The 18578-nt window shown below is 45.8% G+C and overlaps 1 protein-coding gene across 3 annotated transcripts in view; it reads right to left on the bottom strand.

Moving 5' to 3' along the window:
- Window positions 1-352: 352 nt before the first annotated feature.
- The window catches only part of CDH13 (cadherin 13), a 1039621-nt gene continuing 1021395 nt past the window's right edge, over window positions 353-18578 (bottom strand). The window contains exons 12-14 of one of the 3 annotated variants that reach the window (XM_049622721.1): window positions 15844-16077; window positions 12576-12794; window positions 353-1927 (exon numbers count right to left, since the gene is read on the bottom strand). In XM_049622721.1, the coding sequence (XP_049478678.1) occupies window positions 1920-1927; window positions 12576-12794; window positions 15844-16077 (461 nt within the window). In that variant the 3' untranslated portion in view covers window positions 353-1919. Of the gene's footprint in view, window positions 1928-8249; window positions 8485-12575; window positions 12795-15843; window positions 16078-18578 lie in introns of those variants that run through there. The other 2 variants (XM_049622720.1, XM_049622723.1) reach the window with 2 other exon arrangements.

The raw sequence follows: 18578 nt of genomic DNA, 5'->3' as shown, positions 1-18578 counted from the left end.
GCCGTTATTTCTCCCGGGGGATAGTCCAGGTTCATGAAGGAGGGTGAGCTTTCTGATGGTTGGTTAGCTAGCCTCTGGGCCAGGCTGCCGCCCACCTGGCCGTCTGAAGAGAAATCGTTCATAGGATGGACAGGATGAGTTCATCGCCCAGGCTGTGAGTGCGTGCTTCTGGCTTTACAGACGCACTCTCCGCTAACAAGAGGTGTACGGGGAACCCCAAATGACCAGTCAAAAAATGTGAACCCGCACTAAGGCAAGACCTCGTATCGGCAACATCAGACACAACATAGAAATCAGAGAAGAGCTACTGTCCAGCCGTTTTAACCACCAATACCCATTTATTTTAATGGAAAAAAAAAATCTCTGCATTCTATATGCTCCAAAAAGACTTACTATTGAAACAAATACAATATATGGAACTCTATCTGCATAATTTCACTACAATAAAGACAACAAAGGACTCCTACTTCCTATCGAAGGCGAACTGAAAAACACAGGTGCAAACGTAGATTGCGTAAGAAAGCGTGGGTGTGCATGTGTGCGCACGCGTGTGCGTGTGGTTAAAACCTTTAGTAAGCAACTGTATTAAAATATGCTAAGACACTTACCTTACCTTAGTTTGTGGCGAGCTCTAATAAGAAGCCACGGGCTGTCACTAGTTTCATCTGATAGAAAAATTTGGCGTGAGCTTGGATGGTTCTCTACAGTTTATCAACGAGAAGATCATCTTAGTACGGGTTCTAGCTTTTCTCTTAGTTTTACATGCTCACAGAATAAAAATCAATTACTTCTCATACATAATGAACATCTTTTATTTTCAGGTTTGCAAACAACGGTAGTCGATTCACACAAAAGGGTACTTTTAAAACTACCTGTGTTTAGTCTATTTTACGCCTGTATATATGAAACAAACAGTGTGTATGTGCATAAAGGTATGTCTATACATGTGGGCATATATGTGTATACACGCGGTTCCTGCTGACTGCCTCCCGTGCACGTAGGACCCCCGCCACGAGACGTGCAATTGTACGTACATCGGGGAGAGAGAGATTCTCCGCCATGATCCGTGTCCTCGTAAGAATCCGTGGGACTGGATTCAGGACACGTACAAATGCAGACAGATGCCCACGAAATAATATTTGAGCCCTTTTCTTGGCGTTTGATGGTAAAGTTTGCTGCTCTGTTCCTCTCCGCTTTTTCTGAGGATCACGGCATACGATGGCAGTGAAAATTTGGTTGCAATCCTTTACTGGAGAGGAAGGACTTCTGTCTGTGCTCTCCCTCTCTGCAGACCTGCCTGGCTGGTCGTGGCAGTGTTCGGACCGAACGGGACCTCGCAGGAGCGTCGGCTCTGGGGTCTGTACTAATGCTCAGCTTGATGCTGAGGCCCTGGGCGGGGGGGGGGGGGGGGGGGGCGGGGGGCAGCTGCATCACTTCCATCCTTTTTTTGTGTGTAACCTCTCAATATCAAAACTAGGCTCCTTCTGTAGAGTTTCTCTCTATAAATACTGTGTATATACACATACGGATACTCACACATGTACAAATACTAACCCACAGACGAAGCTGTATGTGTGGAAAGCTGACTAGCAACATGGCAACACATCAGAAAAAGTAGTCATTGTTCCTGCTCCCTGCTCCCAGAAGGTCAAGTTATACGCCATGATCTTTCAACGTTCAGGGAAATTCAGAAGATTCCGCTAATTAAAGGAGAAAGGAAGATTCTGCCAGAATGGTGAAGAACAGACCCAGTGGTATCGCAAAGAAAACAAAAATCTGGAACAATTGAGGCCTAGTTGTGAAGTTCGAGAGCCGTAAACTGCGATCTTCAGATTTGGATGGTTGTTTTTTCTCTTTTTCTTTTTCTTTTTCCCGTTGCTATGGAAACGTGGTAGTCAAGCTTCGGATGTCAGGAGTTCTCACAGACCTGAATGGAAAAGATTCAGAGCGAAGTCAAGGAATATCGCAACTTGATTGAAAACGTTTTAGCTAAATGTGAGATAAATGGCTGATAAGAGGTGATAAACACATTCATAAACACGGCACTGCCTTGGGGAACTTTTTTCTTAGGTTTAATATTCCAAGAGAGAAGGGATAGCTCTGGTGGTTTATGTCTTAAAAAGCAAGATCTGTCTGAAAACGCCAATGCCAAGCCCTTCATCTCAGACTGACCAGCGGTGACTATCTCTGCGACGTTGAGCCCTGTCCCTTGCGCCTTAGCCCAGAACCTGGATGTCTTAGGGACAAGACATCCTTGGTCACAGAGAAGAGTGAGAGAGCTGTTAGTGGTTCTGCAGACACGGCGTATGACTCCTGTGGCTGTGATAACAAAAGACCACTTAGTGCTTAGAGCTTAGTGGCTCGAAATACCAAAACTTAGTCTCTTACAGTCCTGGAAGTCGGAAGTCCAAAATGCGTCTTAGAGGGCTAGAGTCAAGGTGTTGGCAAAGCCATGTTCCTTTTGGGGGCTCCAGCAGAGAAGCCGCTTCCTTGCCCTTTCCAGCTTCCAGAAGCCCCCCTGTATTTGGCTCATGACCCCTTCCTCCAGCTTCACGGCCTGGACTGTCTCATCCGAGAGTACCGTTGTCACCAAAACTGTGGTTATTCTCTAAGATGTACACCAGCCTGGGTCTCTCCTCTGCCTGATAATAGCACGAGCTTGGTTCTCTGCTGTTTTTGCTTTATTATTATTATAATATCTTGGGTTTGTACAGGGGAATGGTACCACTAAAACTCGTGATATAATCAAAGAAATAAAAATGTGTAAAGGTCAACCTACGATAGAAGTGTAGTTCCTGCTGGAATGAACCGATAGCTAGAATATAATAGGTTAATTCCATAAAGCTTGGGCCCTTTCATTCAAAACGTGCCGAGGAGCTGATTGGGGTATAAAACACACCTAATTCTGTACCCCGTTGCTTTCAGAGGCTAATCCTATCATTTATCTGCTTGGAAAATTTATTTTTTATTTTATTTTATTTTTTTTTTTTTAAATTTTTTTTTCAACGTTTTTTATTTATTTTTGGGACAGAGAGAGACAGAGCATGAACGGGGGAGGGGCAGAGAGAGAGGGAGACACAGAATCTGAAACAGGCTCCAGGCTCCGAGCCATCAGCCCAGAGCCTGACGCGGGGCTCGAACTCACAGACCACAAGATCGTGACCTGGCTGAAGTCGGACGCTTAACCGACTGTGCCACCCAGGCGCCCCTCTGCTTGGAAAATTTAAAACAGCTTCTCTACAACCAGATAAAAGTCTTTGTAATGTGACTCAAATATAAGCAAGACGATCCCGAGAAAGTTAAGGCTGTTTTAATAACACTAATTCGGGCGCAGTTTTTGGATGTTACTTCCTACACCCAGGGATATTTACATTGTTTGACGGGTGAGTTTCTTTGCAGTTAGGCATCTCCCAAACTCATTTAATTTCCCTTTTTGGCTGGCTCTTTCACTGTCCTTGCCACCATTATCTTAAACTCCAGTTACTCAGGCTGTAGCAAATGGTATTTGCAGATTCACCCACGTTTGAAGAAAGACTCGAAAGGAACAGATTAAATGGCATCCTGAATTTTATTTAAAAATATTTTCCAGTGTGGTACCATGGCTTAAAATAATTTTGGTCATTGAGGACCAAAAAAATGTGGCTGAATAAAACCCAGTAGGAACACCTGGGTGACTCAGTCAGTGAAGCGTCTGACTTCAGCTCAGGTCATGATCTCACGGTTCGTGAGTTCAAGCCCTGCATCGGGGTCTGTGCTGACAGCTCAGAGCCTGGAGCCTGCTTCGGATTCTGTCTCCCTCTCTTTCTGCCCCTTCCCCGCTTGCTCTCTGTCTCTCTCTGTCTCAAAAATAAACAAACATTAAATGTTTTTTTTTTTTTTTTTAAACCTCACTTAATTAAACAAGTCTTCACTCACGGTTCAAATGAATTTAGAATGTCACATGAAGGGTCCTACCTCTGAGGACTGTTGACTTGATTACATGAGATAGTCTACACAATTTATGTGAAGCTCTTGGCTTTGTTTGTGGGTGGCACTTAGAAGCCCTAGGAGGTCCACTGTCACTGTCCATGGAGCCCACCGCTTTGAGGGACCACAGATCCTCTGCAAAGATGACTCAGAACCACCTGGGGGCAGAGGACAGCCTGCTTCATCTGGGTTTGGTGTTTCCCCAGGCCCTGTCTCTGCCCATAACACATGTCACCATAAAAAGGAACAAAATATTGATGCACTCAACGACACGGACTATACGATTCCATTTATAGAAAATTCCAGAAAAGGCAAGAAAGCACTCAGAGAAGGCAGGTCAATGGGGGTCTGGATTCAGGGGAGGGGATCAAGAACAAAGGGCATAAAGAAGCCAGCCGGACCTTGGTTGTTGGTGTGGCTACACCAAAACTCATCCAACTGTACCCTTAAAATGGGTGAATTTTATAGAATCCAAGGAACACCTTAACACAAAGCATTAGAATGAAAAGTATTGTCAGTGGCCGTTTTGCTCATCTTGGTCACGTCTTTCAACTTCTTCACTGTGATCGAGATTACAGTTCAATTCCCCCTCCTTGCCAAAGAAGAGACATTTCATTTTGGTACTTGCTAATACGGTTCACCTGAACTGTCTTTTTATGTTCTTGCTATTGCTGATTAATTAAGCCTAAAACAATGTTCAAGAGGCTTTGAGGATGATATGCTTCCCTGGAGTTGCCTGTGGCACACGACACAGAGCCCTGCGAACCGCCCCCCAGACATAGGCTAGTAGAGATGCGAGCTTGCCTCATCGGGAGGGTCCTAGGGGGAGCATTTAAGCATCTCTTCGGGGCCATCAACAGATACCTTCAACAACAAGATTGGCAGTAAAATTAATTTCATTTACATTTTTTACTACTTTCCATGTCATTAGTTTTTTTTTCCTTCAGTTTTAGCTGTCAAAGACGAAAGTGCAGACCTCTCGGTTCACTTCTCGTTGCGATAAAGCCTTCTATGGTATCATAAGAAGGTGAAATGTTTTCATTACTTTTCTTCCATGAGGAGGCAGTCTAATGGTGGAAGCTGGCCTCACTGCTTACTGACCCGGGGAACTTTCAGAGCACCTTCTCATCTATAAAATCTCTAGGCCAAGGAAGGAGACAAAAAAGCCACGGAACATCAGGATGTTTGGTTAATGCTAGTCTACCTGGATCCGAATATTATTTGAGGAGAGGAGAAAAAAAAAATATCCCCCTCCACATTATATGCTGAGCTCACTGCAGTTTTATGAACAATGCTGTAATGGAGGTGTTCGCACACTTTTCCTGTAAGGGGCCAGATGGTAAATATCTCCACTCTGCAGGCCACACAGCCTCTGTGGCACCTGCCCAACTCTGCCGTGTTGTAGCAGCAGGCAGGCGACGTGTAAGTGAACGGCTATGGCTGTGTTCCAATAAAACTTTATTTACAAAAACAGGAACTGGGCCACGTTTGACCCTTGGACAGTAGTTTGCCGACTCCTGATTCAAAGAAACATCAAGCAGAGTCTACCAGATCCCGAAATTCTTTCAAGGACTATGGCTGAGGCAGGAAGTTATTACCCTTGCACTTTATAATCTAGTTGAGTGCTTGTAGACACCCCCCCACCACCTCCACCTAACTTAGTGTTTTAGGCCCATTTCTGTGCAGTCTCTTGTCAGTATCATGTTAATAGCTACACAGGTGGGTTGGCCACTTTGAGTTCTGCTCTTACGAAAGAGTGGCACGCCCCACGGTTACTTATTCCTGCTAGCTCTAACCCAGCTCCTCAGACATCTTATTAGCAAAGTCCTTGTCAGGAAGAACCTCTCCGGCTAGGTATATAATACCACAAGAACCATTATATTTGGCAGGCTCTAATTAAGTGAACAGTATTAAATAACCTTATGCCTTTAATATAGGGACAGATGGAGATTCTTTCTGAAGTCAAGCAGGTGAGGGTTAATACCTGTTCTTGACTCTTTTTTGGGCTGATACTACCTGGGTTGTGCAAAACATCAGAGGGCTAACCGAGTACCTTTCCAGCTGTGGAGAAAGATTCAGAGGTCCCTTCTGAGGATGATTTTGACGTTACCTCCAGGGCCTCACCGACAGTGGGGAGGCTGCGTGCTGCGAGGTAGGACGGCTCTTTTTGTGAGAACAAACAGCACACCTGACATTTCATAGTACGCACGCATCTGTCTTTTCTCGATGACACTGTTTTGGGTATAAAATGAACATGAGTTCTGGGGCACCTGGGTGGCTCCGTCGGTTGAGCGTCCGACTTCGGCTCAGGTCACGATGTCACAGTTCATGGATTCGAGCCCCACCTCGGGCTCTGTGCTGACAGCTCGGAGCCTGGAGCCTGCTTCGGATTCTGTGTCTCCCTCTCTCTCTGACCTTCCCCTGCTTGCAGTCTCTCTCTCAAAAATAAATAAACATTCAAAAAAATTTTAAAAAAATGAACGTGAGTTCCTTAGGAGTTACCTGGCAATTCTGCCTTGGAGTTGTTGTGATCCTAGCGGTCATCTGAGAGAGAAGTGGGCAATCTTTGGGGACCTGCTCACCAATGGCCTCTGTAGGCCTTGAGTTTCTAAAGTAGGGGGCCCAGGAAAATTCCTTGTTGATAAGAAGAAAGTACTGCCCCATTATTTATATTCCTTTTAATCTACACAAATAGGTTAAGTTGTACTGATTTTTATATATGGATTGGGAGTAGCAGGCACGTGCATTTAGTATTAAAAATATTGTATAAATATATGCAAACACTAGGTCTGTGTGGAGGCCACTGTCACCTTGGATGTGGGTTCCACAGGCTGGATGGGCCTGGGAATGTGTATTTCAACAAGCACAGGTAGGAAGTCTCCATTTTATGTTTTTTAAGAAAAGTTTTTTTTAATGTTCATTTCTGAGAGTGCGAGCAAAGGAGGTACAGAGAGAGAGAGGGAGACACAGAACCCAAGGCAGGCTCCAGGCTCTGAGCTGTCAGCACAGAGCCCGACGTGAGGCTTGAACTCACAGATCATGAGATCACGACCTGGGCCGAAGTCAGACGTTTAACCGACTGGGCCACCCAGGCGCCCCCAGACACTTTGTAAGCGGGTTCTTGCAAACCAGGGGCGAGCTATGATGTTAAAACAGCCATCAGGAAACAGCTGCGGATATTTCCTGGGCTGTGCTGAGTCTGAAAGAACGTTCCCAACTCTCCCAAGCAGAGAAGCCAATGGCATCAAACCCGCCTCCCTCACCCTTAGAGCCTTAAAACAGGACGGGATGGGATGACCACAGCAGGTGACATCACTGAGTTCTCGGGTCACAGCTAACATGTACCGGAACTCCCCACCCTTTCTGGGACCTGGGTTCCATCCTGTTCAGAACGAAAAAGCGATTCTGTTTTCTCAATAAGGCTTTAATTTCTCCTCCCAACTGGACACAGTGCTTAAAGTGGCGGATCGCCCACACTCTCCAGAGCCACTTGGGCTTTCCTATCCTTACTCTTCTTTTCCTTCCTGACCAGATGCAGAGAGGTCGCTTTTACTCTCTCCCGTCTGCTTTGGGCCTTTCCCCACTTTGGCCATTCCTTGTGGGGCTTTAAAAAAATTTATCTATTTTTAGAGAGAGAGAGAAAGAGAATGAACTGGGGAAGGACAGAAAGACAGGGAGAGAGAGAATCCCAAGGAGGTTCTATCAGCACAGAGCCCGACATGGGGCTTGAACCCACGAGCCGTGAGATCATGACCTGAGCGGAAACCAAGAGTCAGACGCTTAACCGGCTGAGCCACCCAGGCGGCCCTCCTCGTGGGGCTTTTACTGCTTTGCCCCACACCTCTCTCTGCGGACTCACTGTGGTCCATGTGGTCCCGCTTCCAGGTGGCAGGCGTGCTCCCCGTGGGCCTGCCGTGCTTACCCAGAAGGCCCTGTTTGACCATCAGGCTCTTCTGACCTGCCGTTGGACCTAAACCCCACTTCTAAGGGCCGGTGTCTCTCTCCATGATGACTCTGTCGATCTTGGCTGCCGTGTCACAGTCACGGGCGGAGATCCCTGCTGCGGCCACTGATGCATAGCCGTGCAGGCTGCTTCCCCTTGGTGGTGATGACCGCCACCTCCTGATTGACCGTGACGCCATCCTCAGATCTGAGGGCACCTGCACGTGTGATCTGTGCCCCACGGCAGAGTGCCCTCCTCGCCTTGTCTTTCACAAGCGGCCGTTCATGAGAAGGCAGCGGGTTTTCCAGAGCGTAAATGGCTCACTGCACGTGGCTCTCATCTTTGTCATTGTCATACTCCATTGTCACCGGAGTACGAACCCCCCAAAGTTCCTGCATCTGACCCCCCATTCCCAACAACAAACCCAGCTGCACACACAGCATCCGAATATAGGTGCCGGCCTCACAACTCACCTAAGCGATTCCTCGTCTTTCAGGATGATGTGCTATCAGCTGGCTCTCGTGTTTGGTCCACACTCGGAGCTGCCCCTTCACTGCAGCAGGCAGCGGCGGTGGCTGGAATAAGGCGCCTGTCAGAGTTCCTGGGGCCCCAGAAGGTTGAGTCCCCCCCTCCAATAGCATCGTGTAGCTGGACAATTCCCACACACTCTGTCTGCACAATGTCGGGATTCCTCCCCCCCCCTTTTTTTCCCCCTTCCCCTAACCCCATGGTCTTCTGTTAAGTTCCTCAGGATCCACATAAGAGTGAAAACATATGGTATCTGTCTTTCTCTGTATGGCTTATTTCACTTAGCATCACACTCTCCAGTTCCATCCACGTGGTACAAAAGGCCAGATTGCATTCTTTCTCATTGCCATGTAGTATTCCATTGTGTATATAAACCACAATTTCTTTATCCATTCATCAGTTGATGGACACTTAGGCTCTTTCCATATTTGGCTATTGTTGAAAGTGCTGCTCTAAACATTGGGATACAAGTGCCCCTATGCCTCAGCACTCCTGTATCCCTTGGGTAAATTCCTAGCAGTGCTATTGCTGGGTCATAGGGTAGATCTAGTTTTAATTTTCTGAGGAACCTCCACACTGTTTTCCAGAGCGGCTGCACCAATTTGCATTCCCACCAACAGTGCAAGAGGGTTCCCGCTTCTACACAGCCTCGCCAGCATCTATAGTCTCTTGATTTTTCGTTTTAGCCACTCTGACTGGCGTGAGGTGATATCTGAGTGTGGTTTTGATTTGTATTTCCCTGATGAGGAGCGACGTTGAGCATCTTTTCATGTGCCTGTTGGCCATCCGGATGTCTTCTTTAGAGAAGTGTCTATTGATGTTTTCTGCCCATTTCTTCACTGGGTTATTTGTTTTTTGGGTGTGGAGTTTGGTGAGTTCTTTATGGATTTTGGATACTAGCCCTTTGTCCGATATATCATTTGCAAATATCTTTTCCCATTCCGTGGGTTGCCTTTTAGTTTTGTTGATTGCTTCCTTTGCAGTGCAGAAGCTTTTTATCTTCATGAGGTCCCAGTAGTTCATTTTTGCTTTTAATTCCCTTGTCTTTGGAGATGTGTCAAGTAAGAAATTGCTGAGACTGAGGTCAGAGATGTTTTTTCCTGCTTTCTCCTCTAGGGTTTTGATGGTTTCCTGTCTCACATTCAGGTCCTTCATCCATTTTGAGTTTATTTTTGTGAATGGTGTAAGAAAGTGGTCTAGTTTCATTCTTCTTCATGTTGCTGTTCAGCTCTCCCAGCACCATTTGTTAAAGAGATCGTCTTTTTTCCACTGGATATTCTTTCCTGCTTTGTCAAAGATTAGTTGGCCATACTCTTGTGGGTCTAGTTCCAGGGTTTCTATTCTATTCCATTGGTCTATGTATCTGTTGTTGTGCCAATATCATGCTGTCTTGATGGTTACCGCTTTGTAGTTGAGGCTAAAGTCTGGAATTGTGATGCCTCCCGCTTTGGTCTTCTTCAATGTTACTTTGGCTATTCGGGGTCTTTTGTGGTTCCATACAAATTTTAGGATTGCTCCAAAACATTTTTTTAAACATTTATTTTATTTTTGAGAGAGAGACAGAGCATAAGTCAGGGAGAGGCACGGAATCCGAAGCAGGCTCCAGGCTCGGAGCTGTCAGCACAGAGCCTGACGCGGGGCTCAAACTCACGAACCGTGAGATCATGACCTGAGCCGAAGTCGGACACTTAACCAATTGAGCCTCCCAGGCACCCCGGAAGTCTCCATTTTAAAACCCCCCTGGCAGTCTAGAGTAGCTGATGAGTGAACAGCATCCTGCCATGTGCCTTGGTTCTTCAAAGCAACGTCATCGAGAGTCAGGCTTTGCTATCGTGTAACTGGGTTTATGGCGGGTGATGTGTGTGAGTGGCCACTCAATTATTTTCTCTCCTCTCTGTGTACACACCCACATGCACCCACACAACACTTTTTTCTTTACGATCACACGCGAACTACTCCTTGCTAGTTTATCCAGGCTCTGCTAGATGTGAGTTCCAATTCTGCCTCGAAACCAGACCCAGCGCGGGGCTTGCCGTCTGTCTAGCACTCCCTTGAGGAGCTGGTGGAAAACAGATTCCAGATTACTGCAATAGCGTCGATCGTCGAAGGGCACTGTAAACAATCATCGCGTGTCTGCTGATCGAGGAGTACACTCCACAGGATTCATCCGACGGATCCTGTCTAGCAGTTGGAATGAATGCACTAGGGCAGGGTGACTATGGCCGTTGGGCCACAGTGTGTTTGCGTGGCTCTTGAGCTAAGACTGTGTCTCAAACTTTTGTTGTGCCTGGCTGGCTCAGTTGGTTAAGCAGTGGACTCTTGGTTTCGGCTGCGGTCACAATCTCGTGGCTTGTGGGTTTGAGCCCCATGTTGGGCTCTGCGTGGATACTTGGAGCCTGCTTGGGATTTTCCTTCTCTGCCTCTCTCTGCACCTCCGATGTGTGCACGTGCTCTCTCTCTCTGCCCCTTCTGGGATGCTCTGTCTCTCAAAATAAATACGCTCTAAAAAATGTTTTTCACTCTTTTAAAAAGCGGTAAAAAACAAAATAACAACAACAAAAGAGTAAGTGACAAAGATCTGATGTGGTCCACAGAGCCCAAAACATTTGCCGCCCAGCCCTTTGTGGTAAAAGTGTGCCAACCCCCAAACGAGACTAACGTAGATGGATCTTGGAAAGGTAATGTGGGGAGGAACAAAGGCAAGTCACAGAACATTGTGCTCAGTATAATATGAATTACATAAGGTTTTACAAACTGCACAAAATAGAACTATAAGTGGGGTATGTGTTTGTGTGTGTGTGTATGTGTGTGTGTGTGTGTGTGTGTGTGTGTAGTAAATGTATAAACTAACATCTGGATACACTCTAAGTCAAGATAGTATTTTCTCTGGGGAGAGAGAATAGGAAACGAAACTGGGGAGAAAAAAAGGGGATTTCACCTTTACCTGTAATACTTTATTTCTTGAATAAAAAGGAAGAAGAAAGAAGAAAAGAAAAAAGAAGAAAAGAAAGAGAATATATTTTCTTTCTTCCTTCCTTCCTTCCTTCCTTCCTTCCTTCCTTCCTTCTTTCCTTCCTTCTTTCCATCCATCCATCCACATGTCCATCCATCCATCCATCCATCCATATATCCATCCATATATCCATCCATCCATCCATCCATCCATCCACCCATATGTCCATCCATCCATCCATATATCCATCCATGTCCATCCATCCATCCATATATCCATCCATATATCCATCCGTCTGTCCATCCATCCATCCATCCATCTATCCAATGAGACACTTCTCAATGTAAGATGTTCTCCTTGGTTCTGCCTCCAGGATGCTGGCTCAGCACAGAGCTTTATACAGAGTAAATGTCTGATGTTGGAATGTGTAACTTCCTGTTGACCCCTCTTACCACTGTCACCAGGATGTAGTAACTTCTGGGGCTTTTTTTCCTAATCATCAATTTCTCAAGTTCCTAATTCACAACCACCTGATAACTTCCTCCAAATATAAATACCAGAGCCCAAGTGGATCTGAATGGCATTACCTGTATGTGAATGATTGCTAAGGTTTATGTTGGAGAGCATTCCATGCAAAGGAAATATTTGATACATGCATCTATTCATTTAATGCTCACATTTATATTACTTGGCCAAACAATTCATTTGTTTAAAATAATACATCATTATAGTGCAGAGATTACCACCAGTCAGTGAAAATATGCGTGCAATATGCATTTCTCTACTTTCCTACGGCCCAGGCTCCATCCATGAATTCTCATGACTGCTCTTAAAAAGGCACGATACCTACTTTAACCTTGCAAAAGATAATTCGGCACACTGCAGAGAGGGATGAGGCCCTGCCGGACCAAAGACCTAACGCGGCGCATTCTTATCAGCCCAAGTTCAATGGCACTGGCAGGAAGTTTTTCCCATCACCCGGTCTGTGGGTTACACTGAGCGTCTTCACACATTTCCTTGGAGTGGCTGGAACACTTTTACATGTAATACTTTCTATTATATGGACATAAACCAAGAACGAATGCTTCCTCTGGGATGAATCATGCTGACAGATATACGGGAAGCAGTGGCTTTGGGGAAGTTACGTTTTCGTACTTGTGTGCGCCCTGGATTCGGGCTACTTACAAGCCAAACTGAAGAGAGAGGCGAGCAGGACCGAGGTCGCGCTGAAGTGCAGGGCCCCCGCCGCGTTGCAGTCCACTTTGGAGTTCTTGCAGGAGCATACTTGTATCCTGAGGTCTGTGACGTTCGTCATGGGCGGTTTCCCTGAGTCAGTCACCATGATGGGCAGGTGGTAGTTGGCTTTGTTCAGGTTTTGGAGGAGGCTTACCAGGGCGTGCGTATCTGTGGGGACCAGAGGACCTTTGTGAGAGAGGGTTAGACTTCCCCGAATAAAAGAGTCAGGTTTTGGTGACTAAAACCACACCAAACAGGCATTGCATGTTGGTTTATAACCCTGGGAGTGTTTAAACTTAAATTCATTTGGGCACCTGGGTGGCTCAGTCGGTTAAGCGTCCAACTTCAGCTGAGGTCATGATCTCACGGTCTGTGGGTTCGAGCCCCGCATTGGGCTCTGTGCTGACAGCTCAGCGCCTGGGGCCTGCTTCGGATTCTGTGTCTCCTTCGCTCTCTGTCCCTCCCCTACTAACGTTCTGTCTCTCCATCTCTCTCAAAAATGAATAAACATTAAAAAAATTTTTTTAAACTTAAATTCATTAATAGCAAATAAAAATCCAGATTTGGTTTTTCAGGTGTGCCAGCCACATCTCAAGTGTCCAGCAACCACATGTCGCGAGTGGCCACAGAGTCGGGCAGCGTCGCATAGAACATTCCACTGCCAAGAAGTCCTGTGGCTCAGTGCTATTATACTCTGTTTCAAAGGGACCCATTTTGTGGAGCTGACTGCATACCAGGAACTGCCCCCTGCAAATTTATGACACCGATAAAGCCATCTTTGCAAAGATCACATTCAACATCTAAACAAACTGATGTAAAAATCCACTCTCACATCATTACACCCTGCATCTTAAATACATACAATTTTTATTTGTCAGCTCTACTCTAATAGAGCTGGAACAAAGAAAAAAAGACAAAAAAAAAAAAAAAGAAATAATCGGCTCAGAGCATTTTTACTTAAGAATCCGAGTTCAAATCATCAAAATAAATTCTTAGACCAAAAAAACCCCCCAAAATAAAACAAAAAAACCCCAAAACTACCCAAACTCAAACTATCCATTTACTCTAAATGTGGGCAGGACCCACATGTGTTGCCCTGGGGTTCTATAGTCTACGTCTTTATCAGTCCTCAGCCATAGCTCTGGATTTGGGTGGGAGCCCGCAGCATAAGCCTAGCACAGGGACTGAACTTTAGGCCCTTGTTTAGTGGGAATATGTGCTATGAGGCGGGCCTTGGGCAGCATGCAAAAATGGCCACCCCACATGGCCACTGTTTTTAGCCTCGGACTATTCTCTTTTCAAGTCAGTCAGATGACTGGGGATATATGTATACTACACACATATATATTATATATAACACACGCATATATAATATATATAACATATATATTATATGTAACATATATAAAATATATATAAAATATATAACACATATATAAAATATAACATATATAACACATATATGTAACATATATAACATTTATATATAACATATATAAAATTTATATATATAACATTTATATATAACATATATATGACATATATATTATATGTAACATATATTTAAAAATATGTAACATATATATAACATACTTATTATATATATAACATATATGTATGTTATATGCATTATATGTATGTTATATATAATATATATGTAACATATATATTATATGTATGTCCACACAATTTTTTTTGACTGCCTCTTTCTGGGCATGAACAGTGTTAGGTATTAAAAAAAAAAACTAGGACAAGGGAAAGGACTGAGAAGTCTCCATCTCTTAAATAAAACCATGAGGAAGACTGAGCAATGACATGGAAGCAGAAACAGATGAAGTGTCATCCTGACCAGAAGGAGAAGCAGCAGAAATAACCGATGTACGTAGTCACCCCATTGAGGAGGCAGGATAACGGAAGGAACATTCTCCCGTCTCCCTCGAGTGGACGAGACACTCGAGGAAGTTCCAGCTGGAACTTTCTGGAAAGAGCTGGTGATGGTTATTTAAATCCGCTACAGCCCCAAAAACTAGCAAAGGAGGCACCAGCCCCTCAAACAAGAGAAAGGTTGTTTTAATTAAAAATAATCAGTGTAACAGAACTCATTCCTTAAAAAAGCAATAAAATAGACAAACAGGCAAATGGAATCAATAACAAAAGGAAGGCACTAATAAAATGAGATATGAGATAAGGCCATTCAATGCATACGAGATGTTTTAATAGAAAATTTTATGCGCAACTGTACATTTCCAAAAGTTAATGAAATGCGTAATTCCCCATCCCTCTCGAGAAGCCTACGGCTGGTGGATGAGGAGGGTACCCTGGCTGGGTCAGCTGCAGGAGAAGTTCACTACTGGAGACAGAGTGTGGGTCACATGCGTGGATCCTGGTTTTTTACTTCATTGCACAACCAGGAGAACTCGGTAGTGAGCTCACATTTCCCCCGGGGAGGGAAGCGGGTGAGGTGATGTGGATACAGGGAATGTACCTCGGTCAGCACCCTGGTATTGCAGCCTTAGGAAGGCAGATGGGACATGTTGGGCCAAGTTTGGAATTCTGCCTTCCCACACGGAAAGACTGGTAGAAGGGACGGGGCTTGCATGTGTCATAAGTGAGGGACAGGACGGCTGGGCGGTGATATCGCGGTGGAACGTGAAAGCCACGGTTGTTGCAAAGACGAAGGTAATTTTGAGGAGGTCTGCAGTGTAAAGTGGACAATGGAGGGTCAGAGGCTGAGACTCTTTACATTTTTTTAATGTTTATTTATATTTTGAGACAGAGAGAGAGACAGACAGACAGACCGAGAGGGAGACACAGAATCTGAAGCAGGCTCCAGGCTCTGAGCTGTCAGCACAGAGCCTGACACGGGGCTCGAACTCACTGACTGTGAGATCATGATCTGAGATGAAATCACTTACGGTATAGGGCGTACGGTATAGGGTATACAATACACCATGTAGAGTACAGAAGAGATCAGAAAAGAAACAGAAGAGAAAACTCTGATGCTTGCATTTTTAAGAAACCGATATGTATTTGTGCAGATTGTGTTCATCTGCTGGTGGGGAAACTGTCAGCACCGACAGGGTGTGAATCACTTGAAATCAACCCCTGGAGACCAGGAGTGAGCAGGAGGGAGCAAGAGCCTGGGGAAGGGAGGCAGGCTGGGGAAGCCAGGCTTCAAAGCCCAAGGAGCAGCTACAGAATGTGTAACTGGACTTACTGTTGATCTTGGAGATCTTCCAGACTTTGTCAGGAACGGCTTGTTTGTGGATCTCAAATTTGAAAGGGTCTGTATTTGGGTGAAGGTCCTTATCTGATGCTCCCAAAATGACTACGCTGAGGTTTTTGGCGTCATCACAGACTTCAGCCACCGTGGGGTAGATGAAGGGGGCGTTGTCGTTGACATCCTCCAGAGTGATCAGCAAAGTCCCGGTGCCTGTAGCGGGAGGGTTGCCTATGGGGCAGAGAGCGAAGGTGTTAGCTGCAAGAGACCTCTGTCACCTGCTTTCCTCCAGTGTGCTGGCCACCTGCTAACAGGTTTCGAACGGGACTGAAGACAATACCTTATGCATTTGTATAAAGTCGAGTGGTTAAAAGCCTTTTCTCATATATAAAACCTCTGATTTAAATTCTTTAGCACAGGGGGCGCCTGGGTGGCTCAGTTGGTCGAGCCATCATGGTCATGATCTCACCATTCCGGAGTTCGAGCCCCGCGTCGGGCTCTGTGCTGACGGCTTGGAGCCTGGAGCCTGCTTCAGATTCTGTGTCTCCCTCTCTCTCTGCCCCTAACCCATTCACATTCTCTCTCTTTCAAAAGAAATAAACATTAAAAAAAATAAAAATACATCAATTCTTTAGCACACTAGCCATAATAACAAATTAGAGGCAAAGAACGGAGATAGCAAATGGGACCTGTTGTCACTCACCAAATGAAAGCTTTATCTAAATACCCGAGTATTCACATGTGCTGTTGGGACAGGGGAGGACGGAGGTCCCATGAGAGGAGGCTGTGTTTTGCACGTATGGCATAGTTCTGCCTTGACTGGCCAGTTGACTGGAGAGAGAAGGAGCTAATCCGGGGTTTTCCTCTGTGGGTGAAATGAGTCTGGGGGGCTGGCCTGGCTGGCCTGCCAGCATAGGACAGATTTAGAAAGTCAGGTTAGTGACGAGAAACAAAGTCACTAGCTGGCTACTGGGACAGATGAAGTGACCGTAATATAATCTTTGGGTCTTATTTTTAAGGCCTTGCATTTTCAATTTTTCCGCGACTTCCACGTTTTTTACTGTAGGGAACATTATTTTTAAAAAGCCATTCTAATCACCCAGGTGATAGTGTCTTTCACTCAAAGAAAAGAATGTTTCATTTCAGTAAGACTCAGAGTGACTTTACTTCCTTTTTCCTAAATTTATTTTTAATCAGCTACGCATTAGAGATTTTGTCTTGGGACAAACCATTCGTTAATAGTTCCTAATTTCTGTGAGAAGGGTTAGATCCAAATTGGCAGGCCACACATCGTAAGCGTTTGGATTTGCCCTATTCCAGAAAGGATTTGGCGCCCCCGTCAAATGTGGTACTCGAATTTTATGCACTATTACTAACCAATTGTCGGGCTCGGTTTAATGTTTCCTATCCTCAGTTGTACTTAAAAAGCCCAGTTTTATTTTACTTCCTACTGTGTTTATTTCTTGAAATGCACAGTAAGATTAAAGTCGAGTTATGAATCATGTGGGGGTTCGAAGGGTGGTGAATATTTGAGCTCAGGGTACAGGTATCACGTGCAAGGCAAGGCACGGTCCAACAGATTCCGCGGGTAAGGAAACGATGAGACCTTTTTAGAATCAGGCAGGTTATTCCGCCATCAGCTAGACAGTAAAAGGGCGAGCAGGCAGAGGTGGCCCTTGTGCAGGTGTCGTTAAGCCAAAGGGACCAGGTGACTACAACCTGGAGCCACCTGCAAGCTGCTTCCCAGCAGTTTGTAGCCTGCAGCTGTGCCCTAACAAGGGCAGGCAGGAAGCCTAATCCCTCATCAACCCAGAAGGAGATCGCAAGCTGTCTGGTGACAGCCTCCCAGGGGACCCAGGGAGGCAGGTGAGACATAGCAGCTCCTACAAGCCTGCTGGTCCGTGTGGATACACGCAAGGTCATCCGGTGCCATCACGGCCCGCACCCTAGTGCAGAGCACATGGCAAGACGGCAAGGAGATGAGGCTGGGGGTGTCTGGCAGGACAGGGGGCTTTGATTTTCATGACGAGTTGCTTGTACTGATTCCGCGGACCACATGAAGTCACCGGAGGTTTTTCAGAGAGACGGCAGAACATCTGCTCTGATTTATGGAAACACACGTGATACTGGCAGGAGATGTTGGACGTTGGAGGCAGCGAGACCAGCGATAGGTGGTCATGATGTCACGATGTGGGCAAGTTGGAATAAGAAAGAAACGTCTTTTTGGGCGCCTGGGTGGCTCAGTCGGCTAAGCGTCCAACTCGCGATTTCAGCTCAGGTCACAATCTCACGGTTTGTTGAGTTTGAGCCTCGCATTGGGTGCTGTGCCGACAGCGTGGAGCCTGCTTGGGATGTTCCCTCTCCCTCTCTCTCTGTGGCCCCCCACTCATGCTCTCTCCCAGAAGTAAATAAGTAAGCATTGAAAAAGGAAGAAAGAAAGAGACGTCTTGTCTTGGTGATCATGCACTCAAATGAGGCTGCTCGCAGAAAAGTGGAAGGTAGTGGGGAGCGCAGAGATGTGAGTTCAGCTCTGATTGGGCGAACAGCCCCTCAAATTCAGTGCACCCGTGTAAAGGCGCACAGAGCTTAGGAGACACGCCAGTGCTGGGTAGCGATGGAGGACTTGTCAGCAGAGAGGCTTTGAAGTAGTCCTAGCCCATCAGGCAACGCGACGTGACAGGGCAGAATGGCCAAGGGGTGAAGGTTGAGGAAACCCCGGAGTTTAACGAGCG

The sequence above is a fragment of the Panthera uncia genome (genome assembly GCF_023721935.1).
Source record: "Panthera uncia isolate 11264 chromosome E2 unlocalized genomic scaffold, Puncia_PCG_1.0 HiC_scaffold_20, whole genome shotgun sequence".
Taxonomy (NCBI): domain Eukaryota; kingdom Metazoa; phylum Chordata; class Mammalia; order Carnivora; family Felidae; genus Panthera; species Panthera uncia.
The sequence above is the reverse complement of the archived record's forward strand: the minus strand, read 5'-3'. Positions and strand labels throughout refer to the sequence as shown.